Source organism: Tauraco erythrolophus, chromosome 2, assembly GCF_009769465.1.
Source record: "Tauraco erythrolophus isolate bTauEry1 chromosome 2, bTauEry1.pri, whole genome shotgun sequence".
Classification (NCBI taxonomy): domain Eukaryota; kingdom Metazoa; phylum Chordata; class Aves; order Musophagiformes; family Musophagidae; genus Tauraco; species Tauraco erythrolophus.
Genome location: NC_141466.1, coordinates 124,322,944 through 124,347,631, shown reverse-complemented (window position 1 = coordinate 124,347,631; position 24,688 = coordinate 124,322,944). Strand labels below are relative to the sequence as shown.

General features: G+C 41.0%; 1 protein-coding gene across 1 annotated transcript in view; it reads left to right on the top strand.

Annotated features, from left to right (window-relative positions):
• The window catches only part of PCSK2 (proprotein convertase subtilisin/kexin type 2), a 103,584-nt gene that overhangs the window by 11,116 nt on the left and 67,780 nt on the right, over nucleotides 1-24,688 (top strand). The window contains exon 2 of the mRNA XM_086631099.1: nucleotides 9,767-9,871. Coding sequence (XP_086487225.1) covers nucleotides 9,767-9,871 — 105 coding nt within the window. The remainder of the gene's footprint in view (nucleotides 1-9,766; nucleotides 9,872-24,688) is intronic.

Here is a 24,688-nt window from a genome sequence, read left to right as displayed (position 1 = left end):
ATGGCAGGAGTAATGGAAGAATTTGTCTCTGACCTGTTCTTGTAGTAGTGGGGATTAATGTCTGTGACTTTCTGTTAGCAGAGTCAAGCAACTTTACAAAAAAAGAACAGTGGTGTCACAAAATTTCACTTTTCCTTGGCTCCGCTGAAGGTGGTTTTCTTAAAGCTTCCTTGCCCTGCTCTTCTCAAGCCTACTATCTTAAGTTTTTCAAAAAAAGAAGAAACAGTGTGCCTACCTCTCCTGTAGTTTAATGTCACAGTTTTCATTTCTGATTGTTACCCATCAGAACCTATAAATTGTTACCCTTCTCTCCTACAAAGCACATATTTTTCTCCATTAGGAATTGACTGCTTCTCTGGGAACTGGAGACTTGTTCAGTGTGGTCTAACAACAGAAACCTCCCTGTGAAGCACTTTTTGTCATTCGGCTATTGCTTGGCAGCCTACCATTAAACAGACATGGAGAAAAAAGAAAAAAGTAAAGGTTTTGGACAGAAAGAGAGCTACAAATCTTCCTTAAGTGTTGGTAAGGGTGAGCATCTCTGCATTAGCGCAGTTCACCTTTTCTGTGCTTTCTTGAGTAGCTCTTGTTAGTAACCAAGTAATTTTAGTCTGAGCTGCTTTTATAGCACTATTTCATTAGAGCTTGAGTTCATGATGTTGCTTTTAGGTGCTACATTAGCGAAGTGCTTGCACGCATCTTTATGTCCTACACGCTTTGCTACACGGACGTAGGTTTAAAAATAATGCTGAAGTGCTCTGCTGCAATGTCAGTGAGTGGCCATGCCTTGCCCCTTCCCCATCCTTAAGATACAAGTAATTTTTGGCTGGGGCACACTGCATCTTAATGCAAACTTTATCTCATGGCATTTATCTCACCAGATGTGACACCAGGTTCCAGTGTGACAATAGTAGTTGACCTGTTTGGTTACATGCTTAAAAGGAGAGCTGGGTTGTAGATCAGGAATGAGGCAAAGTGGCCTTTGTTAGCAGTGCTAATTGCTGTCAGCAGTATTGATCCAGCTTAGTTAGAAATGTACCACGGTCACTTCAATTCGCAGACTTGAACTAAATCAAGCTATTTCTTATAATATAAGTTTTCCCTAAGACAGATGCACTGTTATGAAGAAGAGAGTTCCATCATGTATTATTTAAACATATTAAAATATTTGCCAAATAACTGTTGCTAAAGAGGTAACTGATTACATACATATATATTGTATGTGTAGATATATAGCTGTTAGTATATGTTGACAATGGCACTTGGCATTTTATAGTTATAGTTTTATAGCACAGTCTATAGTGCTGTGCAAACAGTAATTAAATGAATCCTATCAATAAATAAAATAAGTAAACAAGTACTTGTTAGACTGTGCTATTTTACATGCAAGGCAACTGAAACGAGAATATTACAGCTGTAATTGCCTGAGATTCTCCTAATAATAGGAGGCACTGCGGTTACTCAGCATTCTCAGAGCATTGGCCAGGGCTAAGCTACAGGGAGTATTTAGGATACAGCTGAAACTCATGTCTTGGGAGTGTTAGTCTTGGCTCTGTTGTACAGCAGAGTGCTACCATGTGAAGCAAGAGCAGAGAGAGAAAGCACAAATTAAATGGTCCTGGACAGAATGATCTTGGTGAGAAGGTTATTTGAGGTGTGAAAACTTTCACAGAGTATTATCATCTTGGGAGATGCTTTGAAAACACAGAAGAGCCTTGAAAGAGTGGCAGGATACCCAGAGGAGCCCTGTTGCTCCAAGCAGGAGACAGGCATGAACAGCAAAAGTTTTATTCGCCTTTGGTCATAAAATGTAGAACTGACAAAACCACTTTTGTGGCAGCATCCTTTTTTTCCTTGTGTTCTTAAAGCGTTGACTGTCACAGGCTAAATGAACTACAGTTAGTTAACTGGATGAAGCACTGACCGGCTTTCTGGCTGTGATGTTATTTACACTGCACAGTTAAGGAGCAATAATCCTTGAAGTCACTACTAACACAGGCGAGTTAGGAAAGTTAAGTCTAGGAGCCAAGTGCCCCTAAAGAATGTCTGGAGTCTAACTTCTGTTTGTCTTTCTCTGGGTTTTTTGAGGGAAGGTTGGGGGTTTTTTGGGGGTGTTTTTTAACAGGATGAGTAAAATTCTCCCAAATTGTGGAAAAATTTCATTTTTCCTATCTGTTTTAAGATAATTTAATTAATTCAACTTCTGATGGGATCATATTTAATTTATTATTCTAAGTGATGCATATGTTTATCTGTTGTGTGTGTGGTCGTTATGGAGCCGTGTAGCTGAATGATTGGAGAGGGCTGTCTCAATTTCCCAGTGGTCGTTTGTTGCTGCTAAAAATGACAACACAACTGTTCGATGTTCCCAGTGACTCTTCTGGGTGCTGAGCTCCAGGATTCTCCCTGGTCCCCAGGCTTTGGCTGAGGTGCTCTTCTCGCAGGATCCTCCGCATCTATGTAAGAGGACATAATGATGATTGCTAGGGCTTCGCTTCAGGCTGTCAGCCAAGCAGTAACAATCACCTACTCCACGTAATGACGATCTGGATTTATCCAGACAGTCCAAAGCGAGTGCTAGTGTGTAAACAAGAACATTCTTCTCTTCTCTGAATCTGGAAAGTATCCTGCTTTCAACAGTACACATGGTAGAATCAATAATGGGTTTTATGGTTACTGGAGAGTAACGGATAAAACTCTCTAAAATGCACAAATCCATTCACATAAACTACAATAACTCTTTTAAAAGCCTCAAATGGCTTCTCCAATTCGCTGATAAAACTATCAGCAAATCCACAATCTTGTCACTTGATGACTTATGTGACTGTTACGTGCTTGCAGGATGAAGCTCTTCAGTGACAAACTTAACAGTGATATAAATACAGTAAAACGTTAAACTTCTATGATTCATTCAATTGCAAATCAAATTCCAAACATTGCAAACTTGAAACCAACCCAATGGAGCAGTGTTTTGTAAGCGGTCGGAAGCAGTGTGTGTGATAATGTAAGAAGAAAACTGATGAGAAAAGGAGAACTAGACATTTAACATCAGAATTGATCTACCTGAATGTGGACAGCTGTGCTCCTCTTACAGTCTCTGGAGTGAAAGGTGTGCTCCTGGGGCTGAGCTCTGCTCATTGGAACATGGCCACCTAAAATAGGTCAGATGAATCATGCTCTAAAATTGCTTCTTTTTCTTTTTTTTTTTTTTTCCCCTCCATGGATCGTATGGGGAGCTCAGATGAATTCCAGGTGGACAGACTGGACGTGTAAGCATAATAGCAGTCCACAACTGGTTCTATTTCTTCCATTTACTTCCTTGTATTTACTAAATCTCTCATGTCCAACTGTTGGGAAGACTGTTTAACCTTGTGGTTTCCGCATGCAAGAGGGACTAGACAAAAGGCTTTGTTTTATCCTTTTGGATAAAATAAAATCCAAAGACATATATTCTGCAGTCTTTGGATATCACATTTGATTTTGTTTCTAGAGGAAAAGACATTTCTCTGTGGGGGTGAGAGAACCTTTCACAAAGCATCGGAAACTCCTTCTGCTGGCTTGAGAAAGACTTACTAGAATATTTGAAGCAAGGTTGCTTCAAATATTCTTATAGAATATATAAGTAAAATATTCTATTCTTACTAGAATATTTGAAGCTTACAGGATAACTAATATTGTAAATGACAGCAACAGGTAGCCTTGTTACCAGGCATATTTCCATTGACTTCTGGATCTCCCAACCAGGTAGTCACAATCCTTTTGTATTACTACCACCTGTCGCTGATTTCTTTAAGAGGTGGTTGGATATGTATATGAAACAGAGCTGAAAACATATGTAAGTATCTAAGTCAGAAATTGCTGAATTATTTTGTAGGGGAGATGTTGCACTGTGTGTTAATCGGTCGATTTCACAAGGGTTGTCTTCTGAGGATGTTTTAATATGAGATTTACATTTTGGGAGTGTTAAAACTATGGCTAACGCCTCCACCTGCCAGATTTGCCAAGACAAGCGGATTAGGCTCTGGTGGAGGCAGCTAAATAAGACACAGGTGCAATGAGAAACAAGCCAGGAAGGCTGAGTCATAACACTCAGACCTGGACCTGGCTGTGCCAGTCTTCGGGGCTGTTTGGAGCTGGTGTGGCTCCTTACGCTGAGCCTTCAGAGTAATTATAGTGCACTAATGAGAAAGTGTGAAATCCTTGCCTGGGGCTGCGGGGACACAGTGGACTGGATTTCATATTGGGTAAGCTCTGGCACAGCTTTAGTCCTCTGTGCTATTTCGCATTTCTCCACCAACATTTGGATTAATCCTTTCTTGTTTGTGCTTTGTTCTGTGTTATTCCAGTGCCTGGGGCTGCCCGTGTTTCTCGCTGGCTCTGCCCGTACGTGGCCCTCGTCGCTATAGTGAGTGAGTGCCTTTGACTGCAGACTTGGCTCCCATCTGTGTATTTAAAAGTGAAACGATTTCTAATGCTAATTGGGGTGAAGGAAAATGAGAGAAAGATAGTTTAAAAATTCATATTGAATATTTATAAGCATCCTCAGTGCATTTGGTGAAACTAGGATGAAAAGGTTTCTAAAAGGTTTCTAATTTCTGCTGGGAGGCACTTCGTTGTGCTTCAGCTGTAATGGCAGCTGAAGGAGTGAGACCTGTGGGGCCCATGAAGGCTCCAAATACATTTCCTTGTGCCAGGTTTAGGTCATATTTTCCGTTGGTGTAATTACTGAGCAGTAATGGGATGAAAGAGCTCACCTGTGCAGATTTATGGCCCCTTTTAAAGTCAGGAGCTGTGCTTGGGCCCTGTAGGGGAAAGATGTTTTGTGTTATACTTTTTTTAATTAATACAGTCTTTTTAACTAATTTTTTATTTGGGAGATGAGTATTGTTTTTTTCCTCAGAGCAGGCAAAGAGTTTCTGTAGCACCAGTGTTTGTCTGAACCCTCACGTGCCTGGCAGGCAAGGAGCCCTGAGGAGGGTCTGCATCAGCCTGGCTGGACAAGGACTTTCTGTGAATCTTATTCACTGATGCATCTATTTATGCTGACTTTGGTGACAATCAAAGAAGGTGACTCTGGGGTAACTTGTTATAAATCACCTTTTGCTTATATTTTTAAATGATTTTGCTCAAAAGAAAGTTGTTATGGACTGTTGTCTCCATGGGTAACTTGGGAGAGGAACCTTAATAGTTTTAGAATATTACAGTATCAGGGAGAAATTGTTGCAAATGATGCACAAAGACGAACAGTGTGCTGTAGGGATGCTGCATTATGTGATATAGCATGAAAGGCAGCATGGGAAGATGGGGCAGAGATCAGTCCCATTACAATAGGAGGGGGCAATCCATTGTATTCTTAAACTTTCCGTGGGCACCATCATTTGCTTGTCAGATGTACGTAGGTAGTGCCCTGAAGCAAGTCAGTAAAATTTATGTTGAAGATAAGGAGTCAGTAAAACTTAACGTTGAAGATAAGCCTGGCAACCAAGGTTGCTCTTTATTTCTGTTGTATTTGTCACCTCTTAAAACTAGTGACAGACTGTCAATGCTGGACCTCTCACTGAGAGCCAGGTAAAGTACTGATGCTACTGACAGCTTTATTCACCTTTTTATTTTTCTTTTTTAGCATTTGTTGCTGCTTCATAATACCTTTGCTGCAGATTGACTCTTCTGGTCAGATGACGCTGATGCTTTTACAGTTGCTTTCAGTGTTAGCTTTGCCCAAGGTGGCTCCAGTGCTGCTGTTTTAGAATGAGGAACAGTGTCTGAATTTAGTCTTTCTGTGGCTTCTTTTCTTTAAATCCCTGCACTGCTTTGCAGCTAATATTGGTGTCCTTTGATTTCAGACAGGCAAAACTATATCTGGTGCCACCGTGTATATTGTCCAAGGCAAGACCAAAAAAGAACAGCAGCTCTGTCAAGTAGACAAAATGAGATGGGAACCATCAGCTCCGAGGGAGCCATGTGTGTTTCCCCATCCTAGATCAGATGCCTTAGAGGAACGGGCTGCCTTATACCTGCTTTTTCCTTCTTAGCAGATCAATAGTTGAGGACTCAGCAGTGGACTGTTCTTTTTCTGAATGGTGCATCCTAACCATTTTGCTTTCTAGATAAGCCTCTTACATTTAAAGAGTTTTTCTTGCCTTCGTTTAGTTGAACACTGAATTCTTAAAAGTTATTTTCTGGTCCATGTCCTTTTCTGGATGGAGGTTAAACAGGATTTTGTCTCTACGTTAGATAACATTGTTAATAACCACAAAGAGGTTGCAAATTTGAAAAAAAGGGAGAGACAGGTGCATATATAAGGTTTTGCTCCACTTGCTGTGTTGTCTTTGTGATTCTGGTTTTGCTTGTATGTATTTTTCCCCAGTAATTTTATATTACAAGTAATGGTGTGCCTGTAATTCCTGAGATTCTCAGAGTCCTGCTTTGTGTTGGACCATGTTTATACATCGAGGCAATACCAGACCCTTTTCTAACTCCAAATAATCCTCCTCGCTTGAATATTCAAGTGCTTTTCAGTAATTAGTTATCTTACATAATTGCTGATTTTTCTCCGAGGGCAGGAAGCTTTGCTTCTATCCTATAGAAAGAACCTGAGCCAGCAGGCTGCGCGCATTATTCCTCCGTGTTACATGCACAGCCTGCTGCTGCCGAAATAGGGATTTTACTCAAATAAGCGTCTAGCTCTACGACAAGAACATTACAGAGTAGCTACTGCTGGTAACGCTTTGGAGTCTTTTATGTACAGGAGCCCTTCTGTTTTCATTTTACTTCATTACATGCACTGTTCATTTTGGTATTTGCTGTTTTGCTCTTGCTCCACATCCGAGTTAGACCTCCCGGAGAAGCTAATAGCAGGAATGTCAACCCTGCTGGGAGCTACCTGTGTCCTGCCGTTCGGTCGCTGCAGAGGCGTTACTGACTCAGTAGCAGGAGTTCATCAAAACCAGAGCACTTCAGGAGTTGCTCGCGGTATTCACAGATCTCGACGCAAAGTCCTTCTCAAAGCGTCCCAAGTTTTAGGCCCTTTGCTGGTGTCTGACTTCTCCTGGGTGTACATTCAGTAATTTTAAAGATTTACTGAAGAGTTTAGATTCTTCCTGCAAATTGCTTGGTTTCTGGTATGAATTAGTCATGATCCATGAAGTTTGATCATGTCATATTTCAGGTATTGCCTCACTTAGCTGCCTTTCTGTCTGTCCTCCCCAGTTTCATTGAACGAGTGTGAAAACCATGGAAACTGTAAAATACCTGAGTTCCTCTGAGATTACTGGGATATCTGAGGAAAGAGTGGAATAGCCTCGGTCAAGCTTATTCATGATTTTGTCCATAAATCTGGCTATTGTTATACTAACTGTAATTGCTTTTGCTTATGGTCAGACTTGAATACACCAGCTTTAAAAGTTTGCTATATAATATATTACTTCATTCTAAGTGGCACTAGAAACTAACCCTACTCAGAAAACGAACAGTGAATATGTGTTGTATGCTTCCAGGTATCCTCAAAATTGCTGAGTCTTCCTTAATGGGAGAACATCAAGATCAATATTTGACTGGAATTGATTTGAACGGTTGATACTGAGATAAAAAGAAGGAAAATAGCCTGATTTCACTGAGAGAATTAGAGGGGTAATTGGACCACAGCTTGCGATGGATGGTAATGGTTAGCACAGCGAGATGGATTTCAAGCTGTAACTGACCTGGCTGTTTAGATTTATTTTTTTTTTCCCCTGCACATTTTTGAGGCATAGAGTAATGTATCTGATATGGGGGAAAGGCTGTTTCCTGGACAGTCAGATCTATTGCCAAACTCTTATGTTGTGGAAATACCTTATTACCCAGTTGGTGAAGATGTCAGGTTTAGACTCTTTAAACATAAATCTGCTTTTTAAAAAATAACCTAAACCTAGACAGAATTTGAGGCTTAAGAGCTGCGGTTCTGAGGATGGATGTGAAGCGTAGGAGACTGTGACCGCTGTCGTGAGCTTTCATAGCCTCATTTCTCCTTATGCCTCAGCTGTTGTGTTCTTCATACATGTATGGAGCCTGTGCAAAACATTCTGATTATCTACCTAGAAAAGCTCACCAGCCAGCCCCAAAAATCAGCTCCAAAGGACCATAATATTTTTGAGAAAATCTCCTTAACCTTTTATGTACACCTAAAAGGAGGTCTTTTTGTCTGAATGGGATGGTTTGATTTTTTTTTTTTTAAGTTACTTTGTGTTACTGTATTATGTATCATATACCATGGAATTTTAGAAGTGAAAGTGAAGTGCTTTGATTTCATTGATATTAAATGCTTCAATTAACATAAAAAAGAACTTTTCAGAAAAAAATCCCCAAACCTGATGTATTCATTTTTGGAATGTGACCACATTTTACGCTTTCAGAATTCACTGTGAATTTTCCATTCCACATGTACGTCAAAATATATTTGCAGAACTGCACTGGATATAGTGACAGATTAAATGAAACAGGAGACAATTTCATAGAAGGAAAACTATGTTTGCGAACTCTATGTACCTGTATACAGACACAGAATCTGTTTTATGGCAGCGAGATCCTGCTACCCTTATTCAGGCCAGGTTTTCACAATGAATAGTCTGTCCAGATGTCAGTCTCAGTTTTTCAGTAAACTTTGAACTCCTGTGAAGAGGTTTACGTTATCATGAAGTATAGATGATAAAAAGGAGAGAAATAGAGCTGTCACGGCTGTTCTGGAATATCTCTTTTAAGTAGTTATTTTGCATGCAGGGTGGTCTAACCTTTGAAGTTGAAATGTTCACAGCATTAACATGTAGCCTCCCACCAAGAGCCATTTTTTTTAAACTTTGACAAAAATAAGTCTAGTTAAAAAATAGACAGTTACTTGCTTGGATTTAAACATTCAACTGGAATCTCTGTAATAAATTAGAATGAGGAAAAAGCTGTAGAATGAGATGCAAAAGGACCTTTCTGATTGACTGCTGGAGGTGGGATGCTGTTCTAGCACAATGTCTTTTAGCCTCTCCGAGTTAAGCGTTGGCTAGCCTTCCAGTCACTCTCTGCCGATCCTGCGGAGAGAGATGCATGTAATGACGGACATGCATCTTCCTTCCCTGGCATCTGCCTTAGGTGGGGCTGGAGAGCCTTCGGGAGGTGTTTGCTTGCTGCCCAAACGTCTTAGGAAAGCTTGTTCCCACCCCAATGCTGTGAGCCGTCTGTTTTCTTAATATTCTTCTTATGTTCCATTTCCTGGCGTTCAGAAGAAATTCCAAATACTGTATTTTTCTGAGAGTGGAAATCACTCTGCTTTCAGTCTTCCTGCTTGTGGCATCAGTTCGGGTGCGTTATAATGGCTCAGAAAAGCACTTGTGTAACGCCTTATTGCTGAAGAATGGTTTGTGGTAGTTTCGAATCATTTGCAGTTCATTTTGTTCTTTTAGTCTGGCTTTTTCAGGAAATAGGAAATAATCTTGATGTGATTTGGGAAGCCCTTCAGAAATATTGGCACCGTTGACCTTAAACATAAGGTGAAAATAGTACCAAGCGTATACAAGTGAAGCTACACATTGTGAACCTGTAGCACATAACTTTAATGCTGCTGGGCACACTTTTCAAAAGTTGCTTAGAAGTGACATTCTCAAGAGTGATTTGGGCCCTTTGATGTGACTCTTCAGAAGTCGTCTTGTAGATTCCTGAGTCACTTCACAGGTAGAAGTTTTCCATGTCATCTTTATTAGTAGCCGATTGCTCCATGATGTTTTTTTCTCTCTCTCTTCCTCAGCTCCCTTTTTTAGATACTGGATACTTCTTCTATCACAATGGTATTGCCAAGGCCAGGAGAAGACGCAGTCTTCAACACAAGCTTCATCTGGAAAAGGATTCCAGGGTAAGTGTTCCATTGTTATGTGCACCTACCATGTTTTCTTTGTGACACAGACTATTTTTCATGGGATCAGGGTGACGATCAAATGTGTGGTTATGGCCACGTTTCTTTCCCTGTACTTCTTTCAAGCCTGATGACTGGTATATGCACACACCTCCCAGACAACTACTATTTCACTACTATAAATAATAGTCTTGCATTCTCTGAGGTTTATCCTGTCTCCAGTAATACTCAGTGGTGCCATAGTCTCCAGGACTTGTTGGTGCACTCTGTCTCTGTACTGTGGGGAGAGGCTGACCAGGGTACGTCCCAATGGTGTCCCCTACGTGTCCTGCTGGTCAGTGAGTCATCCAGCCCACAATACCTTGTGCTGTGAATGGTGGCATTTTCTCTGCAGTTACATGGGACTTACACCCCAGATGTGTAAGAGAGTGTATGCTGTCAAACTTCAGTATTTCTTAGAGGCTCTTGCTTGCAGTCTGCAAAAGGTGTGCTTGGCTTTCAGAAGCACAAACCCTTCAGATAGGAGGGAAAAGCTTGTTTTGCAGAAGGCTATGACCTGACACTTGCAAATTCATTTTTCTTTTCTTCAGAGTTCTTGTGCCCGTGTAATATTGGGCTGGAGCGAGGTCAGCTAGCACAGGTGTATTTACTGCCCAAAGAAAGTAGATAAGCCTGAGGAATAGTATCATGACAGCAAATAGATTATTTTTTTAATCCTTCAGTAAGCTTTAAACTCTCTGCGCTGTGAGCAAAAAAGAGGGAGGGACAGTTTTATTCCAGGTAGAATTTTTTTGCCAGGTATTATATAGCATTGAAACACCTGTGAAAAACTGAGTAGGAAGAAAAGAAAAATAGGTTAAATGCAATAATTGTTGGTGTGACACCAGAGCAAGCAAGATCTGATGAATTCCCACCTTAATTTTCCTACTTCTGCAGAAATTTCAAGTGGTTCTGCACCCAGGTCCAGCTGGGATGCACATGGCTGGTCACTCCCGTGGCTGGGAGCCATGGGAGTGAACCACACAGGTTCCAAGTACTGCCTGCCCCTGTCGCTTCATCCTGAGATGCTGAGTGCAGGCAGGTTCCCTGGGGCTGCTGCTGGTCTTCCAGTGCTCTAAGTTACCTCTTCCTGGCCCGCTTCTCTAAAGCTGGTACCAGGTACAGGTGAGAGGCTGTGAGGAAGAGACCTATTCAACCTACCTTGAATTGAAATTCTCAGGCTTCCTTGTTTTGCTTACCAAGCAGGGATCAAAAAGTAAACGGTTCAGAAACCATCTACAATTAGTGGATACTAAGCAAATGTCCTGAGAAAGGTGTTTTTCATTTCCCTGAAACACCCAATCTTGTTAAAAAGACATTTCAGAAAAAGCATACAACTGACTGAGCACGTTGCAAACAAGTGACTGAGTACAGTTATTGAGCAGGTGAGTCTGTACTGGAAACAAATATTTCTATAATCCTCTTAAAATTTTACAAATATCTGTGATATTTGTATGAATCCACCCATTCTCATTGCATCTTCAGTATTACATGGCTGAGCATTCCCATACTAATTCCAGACTGGCTCTTTCACTGACTACCTCTAAACTAAGTGTCTGCAGTGCTATTAAGAAGAGCTTAAATGAATCCACCTTCTTGTTCAGAGATGTTCTCTTTCACAGTCATCTGATATTTGTGGTTTTTAGACTCTTAGTTGGCTTCTCTGTCATGTGCAATGAAATCTTATTTTTGCTGTTAATCTCCGCTTCTTCCTGGTGCTGCATACCAATGGCTCAGCTCTCCGTGGCTCCCTCTTTTGATCTCAGGGAATACAGCTCTGTGTTTTAATAACTAAGAATGTCTCCCATGTGAGGAAAAGGATGATCCTGGGTGTATCCTAACCTTGTGGGTTACACTGGGGAATGGAAGTAACATTTCATTTGCACATGTAAAATGACATTTTCTCATCTAGCCCTCCTACTTACTCTGTCCTGTTGGATAGTCCTTGAGCTCTTCTTATAGTGTATAGGCAGGTTGCTTTCTGTAATGCAGTTTGAGAGCAATTAAAATCATTACTCTTATCTCCATCTCCCTTTCTATTACATGTGGAGTTTGGAGAAGTCATTAAAATTCCTGTCATACTTGCGTATAAGTGGAAACATGAGTTGTGTTGACAGTACTTAATTTCAAACTCCAAAAATAATTTCTAAATGTAATGGCAGCTTTCTAGACCATTTACATTCAATTTTACTTGGCAACAAATGTCAGCACTGTCATGGTTAATATGTTAATGCATGAAGCCAAGAATAAAATGTTCCTGCTGTCAGGCTAGCCAGGAAGCAAACTTCTACCACAGGGCCTTACAAATCTTTCAGGAACCATTATGGTAAATGCTGTAGTTGCTTAGCCCTACCCAAATGTTGTGACAAAGTGGGCTGCAGTTATTCTGTATACTTTTTGCTTTTAAGGAGATTACAATTCCTAGCTAATCTTAATTATTAGTTGAAAAACAGCACAGATGTTCACTCAATTAATTAATGTTCTCTAATCAAGTAAGTCCCTTGAGGAACTATGTCAGTTTTTCAAGAGTCTGGGGAGATAGATGGCAGAGCAGTATGCAAACAGGTTACTGCGTCATTTTCATGCTCTGCATGTCTTTTAAAATGCTCGAAAAAGCTTTGTTCTGTAAAATTTACTGTATGTTTTTACCAAAATAATTTGGAGATATTTTAAACATATACTGGTTGAGTGATAAACATCATCACTGTCAAGGGGGTGGGTACGGAGCATTGTTAAGATGCCTTCCTGGAGATGCAGCAAGAACTAAATCTTTTTTCTGAGGAACAACCTTAAATACGATGGATCTGACGTTATGGAATACAGTGGCGTTGCTGAAGCCTGAAGCAGCACTGGTGGCAGGTGAAGGCATATGTAAGAGTGTCACGTAGCGTGTTGTGCTATTGAACTGCTCAAGAAAAAGGTGCAGACGCATGAAGCACCGTGGCTTTTGCTGTCAGTGCAGCCCTCTCGGGGATCCTCGCTGTCGGGATGGCAAATGCCACAGTGAGTTGAATTACTTCAAATGGAGACTGTTTAGTTATTGAAATTACATTTTCTGAGGTACAGAGAACCTTCCAGGAGAGGTTTCCTCAGAAACAACCCTTTTGCGTCAGTCGCAAATTTCCATGATTTCCAGGTGCGCTTGTATTTTGTTATTTTACCATTATGTACCAAATAGATTTTGAGTGGGGAAAAAAGCCCCTTTAATGTTTTCACATGTTAAAACTAGAATTTTTAATGAGATGAGACACAGCAGCAAGATATCCAGCATTCTCCATGCAAAATTGCATTTTCGTCTGCCTTTGTCTGTTAATCGTTTCAGCTGAAGATTCTCAGACCAAAAGGTCAGCAATTAGGCTTGGTTTGCCTCGGGAAACTTCACTTAAATATCTGCCATACTTTGCCCTGGAGCTGCAGACAGGGAAGCAGTCCTTGCCATGACCCGTGGATGCAGGCGGCTGGGAGGAGGGAACAGCGGGGTGACAGCAGTGGGCAAGGGCCCCCGAGTGACGTAAAACCAATGAGGAGCCAGGGTAGGATGGGACTGGACATCAGCGTGAACGTGAGGAGAGAATACGTGGGACAGGCTGGAACAAGAATCCAGAATCAGAAAAAAGGTTAGTGGCTTGGGCATGGAGCCAGCCCATGAGCTGAAGAGGACATGGAGAAGCACAAGGATAGACAGGAAACAGGGTGTCCACGTGGACATCAAAGCATGCTGCCTCCCAAGCACAGGTATCAATGCAACCTTAGAGCTAGATGACCTTTTCCAAGGGAGACTTCCCTGCGAGCAAGGGGAAATACAGCTTCTGTAAGAGAAAACTTTGTTTTTAATTACGAGGACCAGTGGTATGTTTCATCACAATGATTGCTCTGGAAAAGTAAATCGGAAATACTGAGATACTTCATACTGTCTTGTTTGTTAGTTTCCTGTCTCTGCTTTCAGATACTTTCAGATCAGACAGGATGGGAAGCAGAGACCTTTCCTGCTCCACCATGGCTGAAAGAAAACTATGGGATTTGGTTCATTTTGATTTTCAAAACTAACTCTGGATTCTGGCCTCCTATGGAGAGACTCAGCTGTGTTATTAATAAATGTTTTGAAAAGTGGCCACATAAGTAAAAGGAAAGAAAAAATTCACGGTCGTTATGTTACCTTTCAGAGCAATACTTTTGTATTTTTGCTGTTGTTGCGTATTTTCTGTTAGTAAATAGTCTTCCACTGGCGGAGCAAGAGTTGAAACACAGTTTGTTCTCTCGAAGATTATTTTGCTTTCTTTCAAGTTTTAGATAAAACCATTTTCCTCCCACACAGTCTCTCCTGTCAGACAGCTGCCAAGATTAATCCCACTCAAGAAAGAGGCTTTAATATACAGAGAAGAGCTGAGTCCCATTACTGATATCTATATGCGAGTGCATCTGTGCTGGGGGAATAAATATATATGTGTGGAGGGGGGAAGGTGAAACGAAAATCTTTCACTGAGCGTGAGTGAGTTTGGCACTTAGACGATGGCTTCTTTGGAAATAAACAACCAACCAAGCGATGGCAATTGTTAGGTTGCGGAAAGGGATTAGAAAGGGAGACTTGGCTGATACCTGTGCTGGTACAGGAGTCTGGGGAGGGCAGATGTGTAACTTTTTCGACGTGTAGTTTCTAGATACCCAGGGTTAACAGTACTCCCAAACTGCTTGTGTTGTGGGACAAGGGAAGGAAAGGAGGCTGTAATGCAGAGGACCTAAGCTTTTAATTAAATAAATCAAAATCTTCCATAATCATCTTCATCTCATCTAATACCCCCTTAACATGACCGGCCTGTGGTCAGACCACTGCAACCTGTGGAGGCAGGTTAAAGGTGGAGCCTTTTGCCTCACTCCCTTAGATGCCAGCACAGATCTTCCTCTTTGCAAAAATGAAAATCTTCCTGATGAGATCAGGAGAACCTCGTGTTCCTCAGTTCTCCCCAGTTCTCCAGTGAGCGTAGAGTGCAGCAACCTGGGGATGCAAGGGGTAGGAGCCTTTCCTTGCAGATTTGCTCAGGTCTCTAACTGCTCTGGAGGGTAACCTGTTTCTCCAGCCTTCTGGAAACAGGCAATTCTGTCCCTGTAATGTAGCAATACTAAAAATAACTGTAAGATGCTCTTAAAATAGCTATATTTTGCATCTTCACTCCCTCCATGCCCCACATCTTGATGTCCCAGCTTCCTAGCCAGTCCTAGTGATTTTCATTCCCTGATAAGTTTCGGATCAAAGCTGAAAAGGTATGCTGAGATGCTTGTTCCCTCTGAGAAGAAAGCTGACTGGCTCCCAAAAGCAAAGGGCCAGCAATACCAAAATCTATCCCGTAGGAAAGGGCCAGCACTTGACCTGTGCACTATTCTAATCCTACTGTCAACTGCCTTTGCAGGTAGAGGGATTAATTCTGTAGAATCATAGAATAGTTTGGGTTGGAAGAAACCTTTAAAGCTTATCTGGTCCAACACCCCTGCAGTGAGCAGGAACATCTGCAACGAGATCAGGTTGCTCAGAGCCCCATCCAACTTGACCTTGAATGTTTCCAGGGATGGGGCATCTACCACCTCCCTGGGCAACCTGTTCCAGTGTTTCACCACCCTCATTATGAAAGTTTTCTTCCTTATATCTAGTCTAAATCTACCCTCTTTTAGTTTAATATCATTACTTTTTGTCCTATTGCAACAGGCTGTGCTAAAAAGTTTGTTCCCATCTTTCTTATTACCGTCCTTTAAGTGCTGGAAGACTGCTAGAAACTCTCACCAGAGCCTTCTCTTCTCCAGGCTGAAAAACCCCAACTCTCTCAGCCTGTCTTCATAGCAGAGGTGCTCCAGCCCTTGGATTGTTTTGTGGCCCTCCTCTGGGACCCACTCCAACAGCTCCATGTCCTTCTTTTGTTGGGGACCCCAGAACTGAATGCAGTACTGCAGGTGGGGTCTCATGAGAGCAGAGTAGAGGGACAGAATCACTTCCGCTGCCCTGCTGGCCACGCTTCTTTGGATGCAGCCCAGGATATGGTTGGCTTTCCGGGCTGCAAGTGCACATTGCTCACTCATGTTGAGCTTATCAACCAGCACCCCCAAGGTCCTTCTCCTCAGGGCTGCTTTCAATCCGTTCTCCACCCAGCCTGTACTTGTGCTTGGGATTGCCCCAACCCATGTGCAGGACCTTGCATTTGGCCTTGTTGAACTTCATGAGGTTCACATGGGCCCACTTCTTGAGCTTGTCCGGGTCCCTCTGAATGGGAACCTGTCCCTCAGGCATGTCAACCACGCCGCTCAGCTTGATGTCATCTGCAAATTTCTCTGCAGTTCACCACACCAGTGACCCCAAATTCTGTGGAGATAAAAATTATGTAAAGTGAATGTAATGCCCAAGACTTGCTACTCAGTCTCAAATCTTGGGGGGAGGCTTCAGATCCTCTGTTCAGTTCTCTGCCATGCAGAGGGGTGTGGATGTGTGTGGTAGGATAGAGAAACAGGAGAAAACAGCAGGATAAAAAACCTTTCATGTTTTCAGCTCTTTTATGTAAATTCCTACTGCAGATGGTTGAGATGACAGACTTCCCAGTGAAGTCTATTTAGCATTTTGCCCTAATATATGCTGTCATGGAGCTGCCATACTGGTAGGATTATGCCCAGGAAAAGTTTGGAGCTGCCATCAATTTTATGAGACTATAGGGCAGCATTACACAAGCATCGGTGTTATCCTTTTGGAAAGAAACGGAACATTAAGTAATAAAAGCTTTGCTTAAGTACCTGTAATAAATATTGAACAGCCAAGAAAAACTCATTAGAGGAAATGTCTTCTTTCCAATACTGAAAAAAATCCCCAGCCACCCTCAAACCTATGCGCTGTCGGTTGAAGCTGCATTGTCAGCTTGTTCACCAAACAGGAACTGAAGATGTTTTTGTCATAAATCATCCTGACAAAATGAAGCATATCGTGCAGAAAACAGGCAGTGTCTTCCACGAATGGATCCCTGGTTTATTCGTTTCTGGCATAAGTGGTCTTACGCTTTATCCAGTGTATCTGAAGAAGGGTTTCCAAGAGTCTGTTCCAGTTCACAGAGGGAGGCCTGTTTCTTGTATTAATAACTTTCTCAGGTGGATATAATCTTGAATTATATTTGTTTTGCTTTCCCATACAGCTCAGGGCACTTTCCTAAGAATTTGTATTTCTAATTCATAGTGAAGCCAGTTGGCAAGCATTGTGAGCAAAAATATACCATTTTCTTGAGGAAACTCTAGTCAACTGTATGTATTAGATCCATCTGATAATTGATCTGGTGTATGTCTTATTACTGAGAGAATTCAACACTTAAATGAAGCATTTTGCTTTTATGATGTTTAGACCCTCTGCAGATGTCGGTGGATGATTATTTAAATGTATGTGTTCATGAGTGGGGTTATCTGAGAAGATGAGAAGGAAGATGCAGCAAAGATTACAGCACAGTGTTAAAAAAAAGTCAGATGCGATTAGAGTCAGTTCATGGGAAGGTGGAATTCAACCTATGCTTTGGATGTGGAAAGGGAAAGGTCACACAGCTGGTAGGGCAAGAATAAGTAACTGTAGGAAATACGCCATATGTGTTGTATGATCATCATCATGCCAAACAAGAAATCAATAGGGTTGCAAAAAGGAGATTTAGATTTCATAGATTTCTAGGTTGGAAAAGACCTTAGAGATCATCCAGTCCAACTGTCCCTAATCCCCATTAAACCATATCCCTAAGTAGTTCATCCACCCTATTCTTAAACACATCCAGGGATGGGGACTCAACCACCTCCCTGGGCAGCCTATTCCAGTGGCTGACAACCCTTTCAGAGAAGAAATACTTCCTAACATCCAACCTGAATCTCCCCTGACTAAGCTTATATCCATTTCCTCTTGTTCTATCACCCATCACGAATGTAAAGAGCCCTTCCCCTACCTCCCCACCATCCCTTCTCAAGTATTTGTAGGCTGTAATCAGGTCTCCCCTCAGCCTCCTCTTCTCCAGGCTAAACAGCCCCAACTCCCTCAGCCGCTCCTCAAAAGTTTTATTTTCCAGCCCCTTGACCAGTTTAGTCTGGTGTCAGATGAAATGAGGAAAAAAGTTTTCCCTCTACTTTAAGAAATTATTTTGCCATTCTTGCACTGCTGGCAGAAGTAAGAGGGTACTGCTGTGCCTCCAGAGTGCAGAGGATAAACTAGTCTGTAGGTTATGACATGGTGTTTGTAATAACATCAAATGAAAGAAGCTGGAAATTCAGTGAAGTAGCAAGTTTGGTTCATGACTCTACTATACACATAGCATGGCTGTTGTCACTGCAAATAATGATTGCTGAATTTCCTGTGATTGCTTTCTGAAAACTGAAGCTGAGGGCAAGTCCTATTCCTTGTTGTCACTGGCTTTTATAGACTGTATACGTGCCCAGAAGGAGGTTGATGGGAACTAACTGCTCACAGAAAGCCCTGTTCAGCTCCGTTTTGTGCAGCTGACCAACAGTGACTCCAACTGTAAAGCACTTTGCTGCTCTTTAATTGAGGCATCACGATTATTGCATAGGAGTCAGTTTCTATAACAAGAATAAAAAGAACTCTTTCTAATATAAAAAATAATGAGGCCTGGAGTCACTCAGGTACTTAAGCTGTCACTTAGGTTGACACAGTAGTCCTCTTCACTGCAGAGTATGTTAAACCCATGCTGATGAATTTCCCAGTTTCTAAGTTTGAATTCTTAATATTAAGTTGCTGGCTCATATTTGGACTATGTATATATATTGCATTTGTGATGTGCAATACATTTCTAGTGTAAAATAACACAACACTGTTGAGCATGGAATATTAAATATTTCAAACAATTTGCTACTGGAGCAAATGCAGTTATATCCAGCACGACATAAAAGCTAAGCTGAATTGGTCTGTTATTTCTATTTGTAACTAGAAAGAAAGCTTCAGAGAGAAGAAAAACAATCCATCAACATCAGCATTAAAGAATGTTGGAAATCTTGTATAGCTGTATTATATGAAAAAGCACCATTAGCTGCACATAATAAAATAAGAGACTATCAAATGACGTCAAACTCAAACATACATGTGTCTTTTTTGGAAATCGTCTGTAACTTAAATTACAGGGTAAGCTAAAACTATTTCTATTAGAAAAAATGTAAATTAATGTACTGCAAAATAAGAGACTGATAAGTGAAGTCAATGCTGTGCAGATTCACGTAGATTTTTCCAAAAATAAAAGTACTGACACACAGTGGTCCTGGTGCCACCGGGGGCTATGGGGTCCTTATGGTTAGTGGTTTTAAGACAAGGTTAGACAGTGATCATAACTGGCTGGGGTGTGGCTGATTCCTCCCTGGGGCCCTGGGATGGTTCAGATGACCTCTTGAAATTACTTCTAGTCATGTATTACATCGTTTTCTTATCACGGAACATGATACGTGGGGTAAGGTGGGATAAGGCAATAAAATGAGCTTTATTCCTCAAAAATACTTCTAACCACGTAGAAGTTCAGTAATTTTACAAAAACCTGTTGAGACAGGTGACTATATTCAGCCTCCACTTCACGCCCGTAAATTGCTGAACTGGCTTTAGTTAAATTTCTGCCTTATTTTTGATGTCTGTTCTCTTGACTTCAGCCTGGCTTCCCAGTCTCCCTCTGCTTTCTCCTGTCTCCCCCTTGTTTCCTGCCTGATGAATAGTGTGTCTGTTTTGTGGAGCAGGCCTTGCCTTTGTTATTTGTCTGTGCAATTTCCAGTCCTGAACCTTCAGTGGGGTCTGTTTAGTATTATAATACAAGCAGTGGCAGTGGTGAGAATATATGGTTTGGAGTTTTTTTTTTTAGTAGGGCGTTGAGAAGACTGGACAGTGTGAGCCAGCGACTTTGAATTAACATAGAACCTAGTGTGCTACACAAGTTTGCTTGGGTTTGGGACAACTTTGGTTTGGTTTTGAATAAGAATTGCAGCGCTCTGATGTGCTGAGCTAACAGTCACTGAAGGTGGTGAATATCTCCACATTCACTGGATCCAGGAATCCACAGACATGGTGCTGGTGACGATGATGCCTTCCTCCCTTGGGAAGCTCGAGCCAGCTGCAGGCTGTGTTGGTGAGATGAAGGAAAGCAGCCACTGGTTGGCTTTGGTTTCTCTGGGCTGTCATCGTACCATCTCCTGGCCCCACAATGGTGATCCTTTTCCTTCCTCTTGCCAGGGCTCAGTTCAGGATAGCTGGCGTTGACTTGGAAGAGTCACTCATGGCCTGGGAGCACTTGTGGCAAAATATGTGGGGGTTCAGAAGGGCTTCCCCTTCCCAAGTCACCAACGTTAGAGCTACAACAGAATCCAGACTGCCATGTGTGAGCTCACCTTCAGGGTTAACTTCACTTTCAGTTTAGAAAGAGAGTATCTTCAGCTATACTTTCTTGTTTTCAATACAAATAAATTGTATGCTAGAAAAACTTCCTCAGGAATAGTATAAGACATTTTCGGGTCTAATTTCTTTTAGCAAATCTCTAAGCCTAACAGAAAATTTGGAGACTGGAAAACTGTCTTTGAGTTAAACCCTTTTGAAAGACTGGAAATGCATTGGTTGGCATATGCTTTGGGAAGAATACGGAATTAGTTAGAATATTGTACCTGATACTGTATGATGCCCATGTATTTTAGACTGCGACATGGTAGATTTAGTCTGAAACAAAATAGATTTATAACAGTCTATTTCTGGTCTTTCTTGACTTCAAAAAATCAGCTGTTAAAACAGTGACTGGGTTTCTTGTATGTACAGTTAGATAACCAGAACCATTTACTGTGTATGACATTGGCAATAAATAAAAGGCGATGCAGCTAAGGGTGTGCAGTTAAATCAATAACAGCATAAGCCTGGAACATTTTTGGGTGTAGTTTTCTGGGGTATTTTAGCATGCTGTGCCAGGGCTTGCATCACAGGGCTGTGACGTTAAACCTCTCCCCCCGACCTTTCTGCTAAGAAACTCAAGCTAAAAGAATTGATATAATGGCATATGTTACCATATCACATAATAAATCTATTACGTAGTGTATCCACTCGTGGCATTTAACATCCTTTACTGTTGTTTAAAATTTGATTTCTTGTGATTGATTGTGTTTTCTTTGCTAACAGCGTTTCAGTCTATTGGTTTATTGCGATCTGTTCCAATGCTACAAGCATTCTGTGTTTCCAGATCTTCAAAGTGTGTATGCAATATCTTAAGTATAATACTAATTTTCTTCTACCACCAACTCAACAGCTCAGAAGCCAACAAGAAGTTATAAATACATCTGTGAAATCATTGTTTGTATGCATGATGCATTCCACGAATACAAAAGGGGTTTACAAAGGTCAGAGAAAGTTGATTGCAGTACTTGGAGATACAATGGAAATGAATTAAGGGTTTAGATTTAAATTGTTTCTGAATAGTTTTCTGCAGTAATTATTTGTCGCTGCATTGGAACGTGGCTTTTCAGCAAAATGACTACCTCTAACAGCTGAGAATAGCCAATAGTAATTAAAGTGCTAATATGTATGTCATTGGTTGGTGAAGTTGAATAATGCTTCTTGGCCTTGTAAACTTCCATAGTGAGAGGGAGAACAGGACTGGGTAGAATAAAACATTGTGGTAAACTAAGAAATACTGTAACATCTCCACCTTACATATTTTTCCTAATTAGTTGTATCGTATCAGCTCCATAGTATCATAAGTAGACTAAAATCAATATTGCAACTTCGCTTGTGTGAAGTGATAGATGAATGACCATATTTCTGCGAGGATGCTGTTTTATGTTTTATATTGATAGCTACCTACTGTCTGAGTACTGAAAAGAAAATATTCTTTTATGATGTGAACAGACTTAACATTTCATAAATGTAACTAGTTGGTCTCCATTCATTTTGTCTTTATTGATTCCAAGCGTTATTCTTTCATACAAAGGGATACACAGTAAGGGATCCATGAGCCTTGCAAATGTGCATTCTTCACAGAAGAACCAGAGTTGCCAGATCTAATTATTGTTTTTATACTCCTGGTCTCTCGGCAGTATCACTAAGCTGATTACTGCTGGGCTCTAGCTTATGTAACACTGCAGTGCTATGCTGAACATTAATAGCTGTTTCTCTTCTTCCTCGCCACCTCTGCACGCTCTCTTCTGTTCCTTTCCTTTGGAGGCAGTCCAGATGCATTGGTTGTATCCTCATCAAGAACCTGAAAAATAAAATAAGCCACTGGAGAGAGGAGATGCCCTGTGTTTTGTCTTGGAGGCTGAGTGATTGATTACATTTGTTCCCATCTAACTTGGCTTTGTCATCTGGCAGATACAATAAACTCAATCCTGAGCCCATCTTCTGTGTTAGGCCACTGATTTCCCTGGCGCTCAGCCAGCCTTCCCTTGCAGAGCTACTGGCTGACTTTTGTCCTGTCTGTGGTTCCACCAAAGTCAGTACTATTATGCCTGCAGACATTTTCCTTCTGGCTGGCAGCTGCTATCCCAGACCCTCAGCTCTTTGGAGAAGCCACATTCTCATCAGTGGCTGCAATGTCTTAAAAATGTGAGATACCTTTCATAAACCTAGGAAGTACCATCATAACTGCTGTTTTTTCCAACTCAGAACACGCTGAACTGTTCTTGTAATGGTCTGCCCTCACGCGTTTTATGGATCTGATACCATGGGGCAACGAGCAATCTCTGTCAGAGTTTGGACAAAAATGCTGCTTCTCTTAGGCCAGAAGATACCGACATAATTGAAGAGTGCTTGCTTTATTTTCCTTTCTCAACTGCGACGCTCTCATGGGAAGACGTTTGTTGGAATCAATTTTATTTGTTTTGGGACATGAGCTTTTATTGGAATAACTCTCTGGATTGCTGTAGGAAGAGGATTTCAGTTTGGACTATTTATTTTCTGAAAAGAGGAAGGGAAACCTCCATGTTAAACTTTTATTTCCTTGTTTCCACATCTAACCATATTCATATCCCATAAATCTCAAGCATCCTTCCCCAGGTTGTACAGGGCATGTTATAAGAAAAGCTTATGAAAACTTTTCCATTGGACAATCAACTAACATGATTATTTTCCTAAAGAAAAAAATTATTTTTAAGACTTCAACTCATTTTATTTCTGATAGTGCAATCGCAAAGTAACAGAAACAGAATCTACATTTTCATATTTGAAATACTGAATCAGGGCCAAAAAAAATTATTGCACCTAATGATTTTATTTACCAAAAAACGAGTTTAATTTTGTTTCAGTGTTTCTGGTTGGAACTTCTGTAAGATTTTGTTTCATGATTGTTTTTGACTGTTTTCATCAGTTTTATTATTTCTTTCCAAATGAACATTGTATTTCCAGACAGCCATTAACTTGCTGCTCACTTCACTGCTGCTCTTAATTGAATCTAAACGGCTAAGAACAAACTTAAAGGCGGCAGTACCACAGTGAAGGCTAGAACTTCTCACAGCTGGGCAAACCTCATGCTCTTTGATGCCACTGAACTCTGGCAAACCTCCTCTGGATCTTTGGTCCGTAGCCGTTTTCAAAAACTGAAGCAAAGGGGCTTGGCCGGAGCGAACTGTTCCTACCGCTGAGTAATGACAATTTGTTGAACATCTGCATCAAAAGTTTTTTTCAGTCCTGTTTGGATGTTAGTCTAGGAAGCTGTTGTTATCCAAAACTGCCTGAAGGGTTTGGCGCAAACAAATTCAGGGGAGCTCAGCTCACTCTGCCTTTTCTAAAAACATCTAAGGAGGCTGAGATTCCCCCTCAGTCAGAGCATGCTTAGTGGCTTCTTAAACCCTGTTCTGAGAAGGTAATGGGAGCTGAGTGATGCAGCCCTCCAAAGGAGGAAGCTTTTTTTACTTGTAGGCTGTAATTCACCTGAAAAAAAAACAAACAAAAACAACAAAAAACCCAATAGTTAAGGTGAGACATACAGAAGATGAGGTACAAATAATTTTTTTTTACATCCAGGAAGTTAGTTGGAGGAAAAATCTGGAAAAGAGGATATAAATTATTAGATTTGGTTAGGTTTCTCTAGGGAAGCAAACTTTTTATGCAGTGAGCTACTTGCTGTAGTGAAAAAATGTTTGTTTTTTTTTCTTTTTAATTTCAGAGTTGCCATATGCAGTCTCAGTGGAATTTGGAGTTTAATTATGAAATGTTTTCACTTTCATATGTCAGTGAGGTTTGGAAGAAAGTTTGGGTGTATGAAAGAAATGCAAATTCCAGATTGAGATTGGAAGGAATGAAAAAGGATGTTGCTTTTAGGAGCGTGAATCAAACTGATGTCTACTGGTGTCCTGCCATTCACTGTGGAATACGAACATTTTTGTACAGAGAAAGGACATATTTTCGTAAAGACAGCTGTTTACCCGAGAATGTTATTTGTCAGAAAAATCTACCCATTGTGGTTTTCCTATTAGCACTGTACTTGAGAAATGTGTGCAAGGTGAATTACCTACCTGACTTGAAAACAGTGAATAATTCAGTGTAAGCCAGAAAGTCAAATAAATCTTCCCAAATGCTTTCTATCTGCCTGCAAAATAGATGACAGTGAGAAAGGGATGGCTTTGGTGATTTAATACTTGCAGATCTCCCACCGAAATGATCTGTCTGTCCATCTGAAATAATTGGTGGTCTTTTTACAGTATGTAATGAAATAAGCTTTAACTGCAGGTTTTAAAGCGTGTTTCAAATATGGATTATGCCCGTTTCACAAATGCTGGAAATAAATAGAGGGGGGCTTTAAATTTTCCAAAAGGTCATAC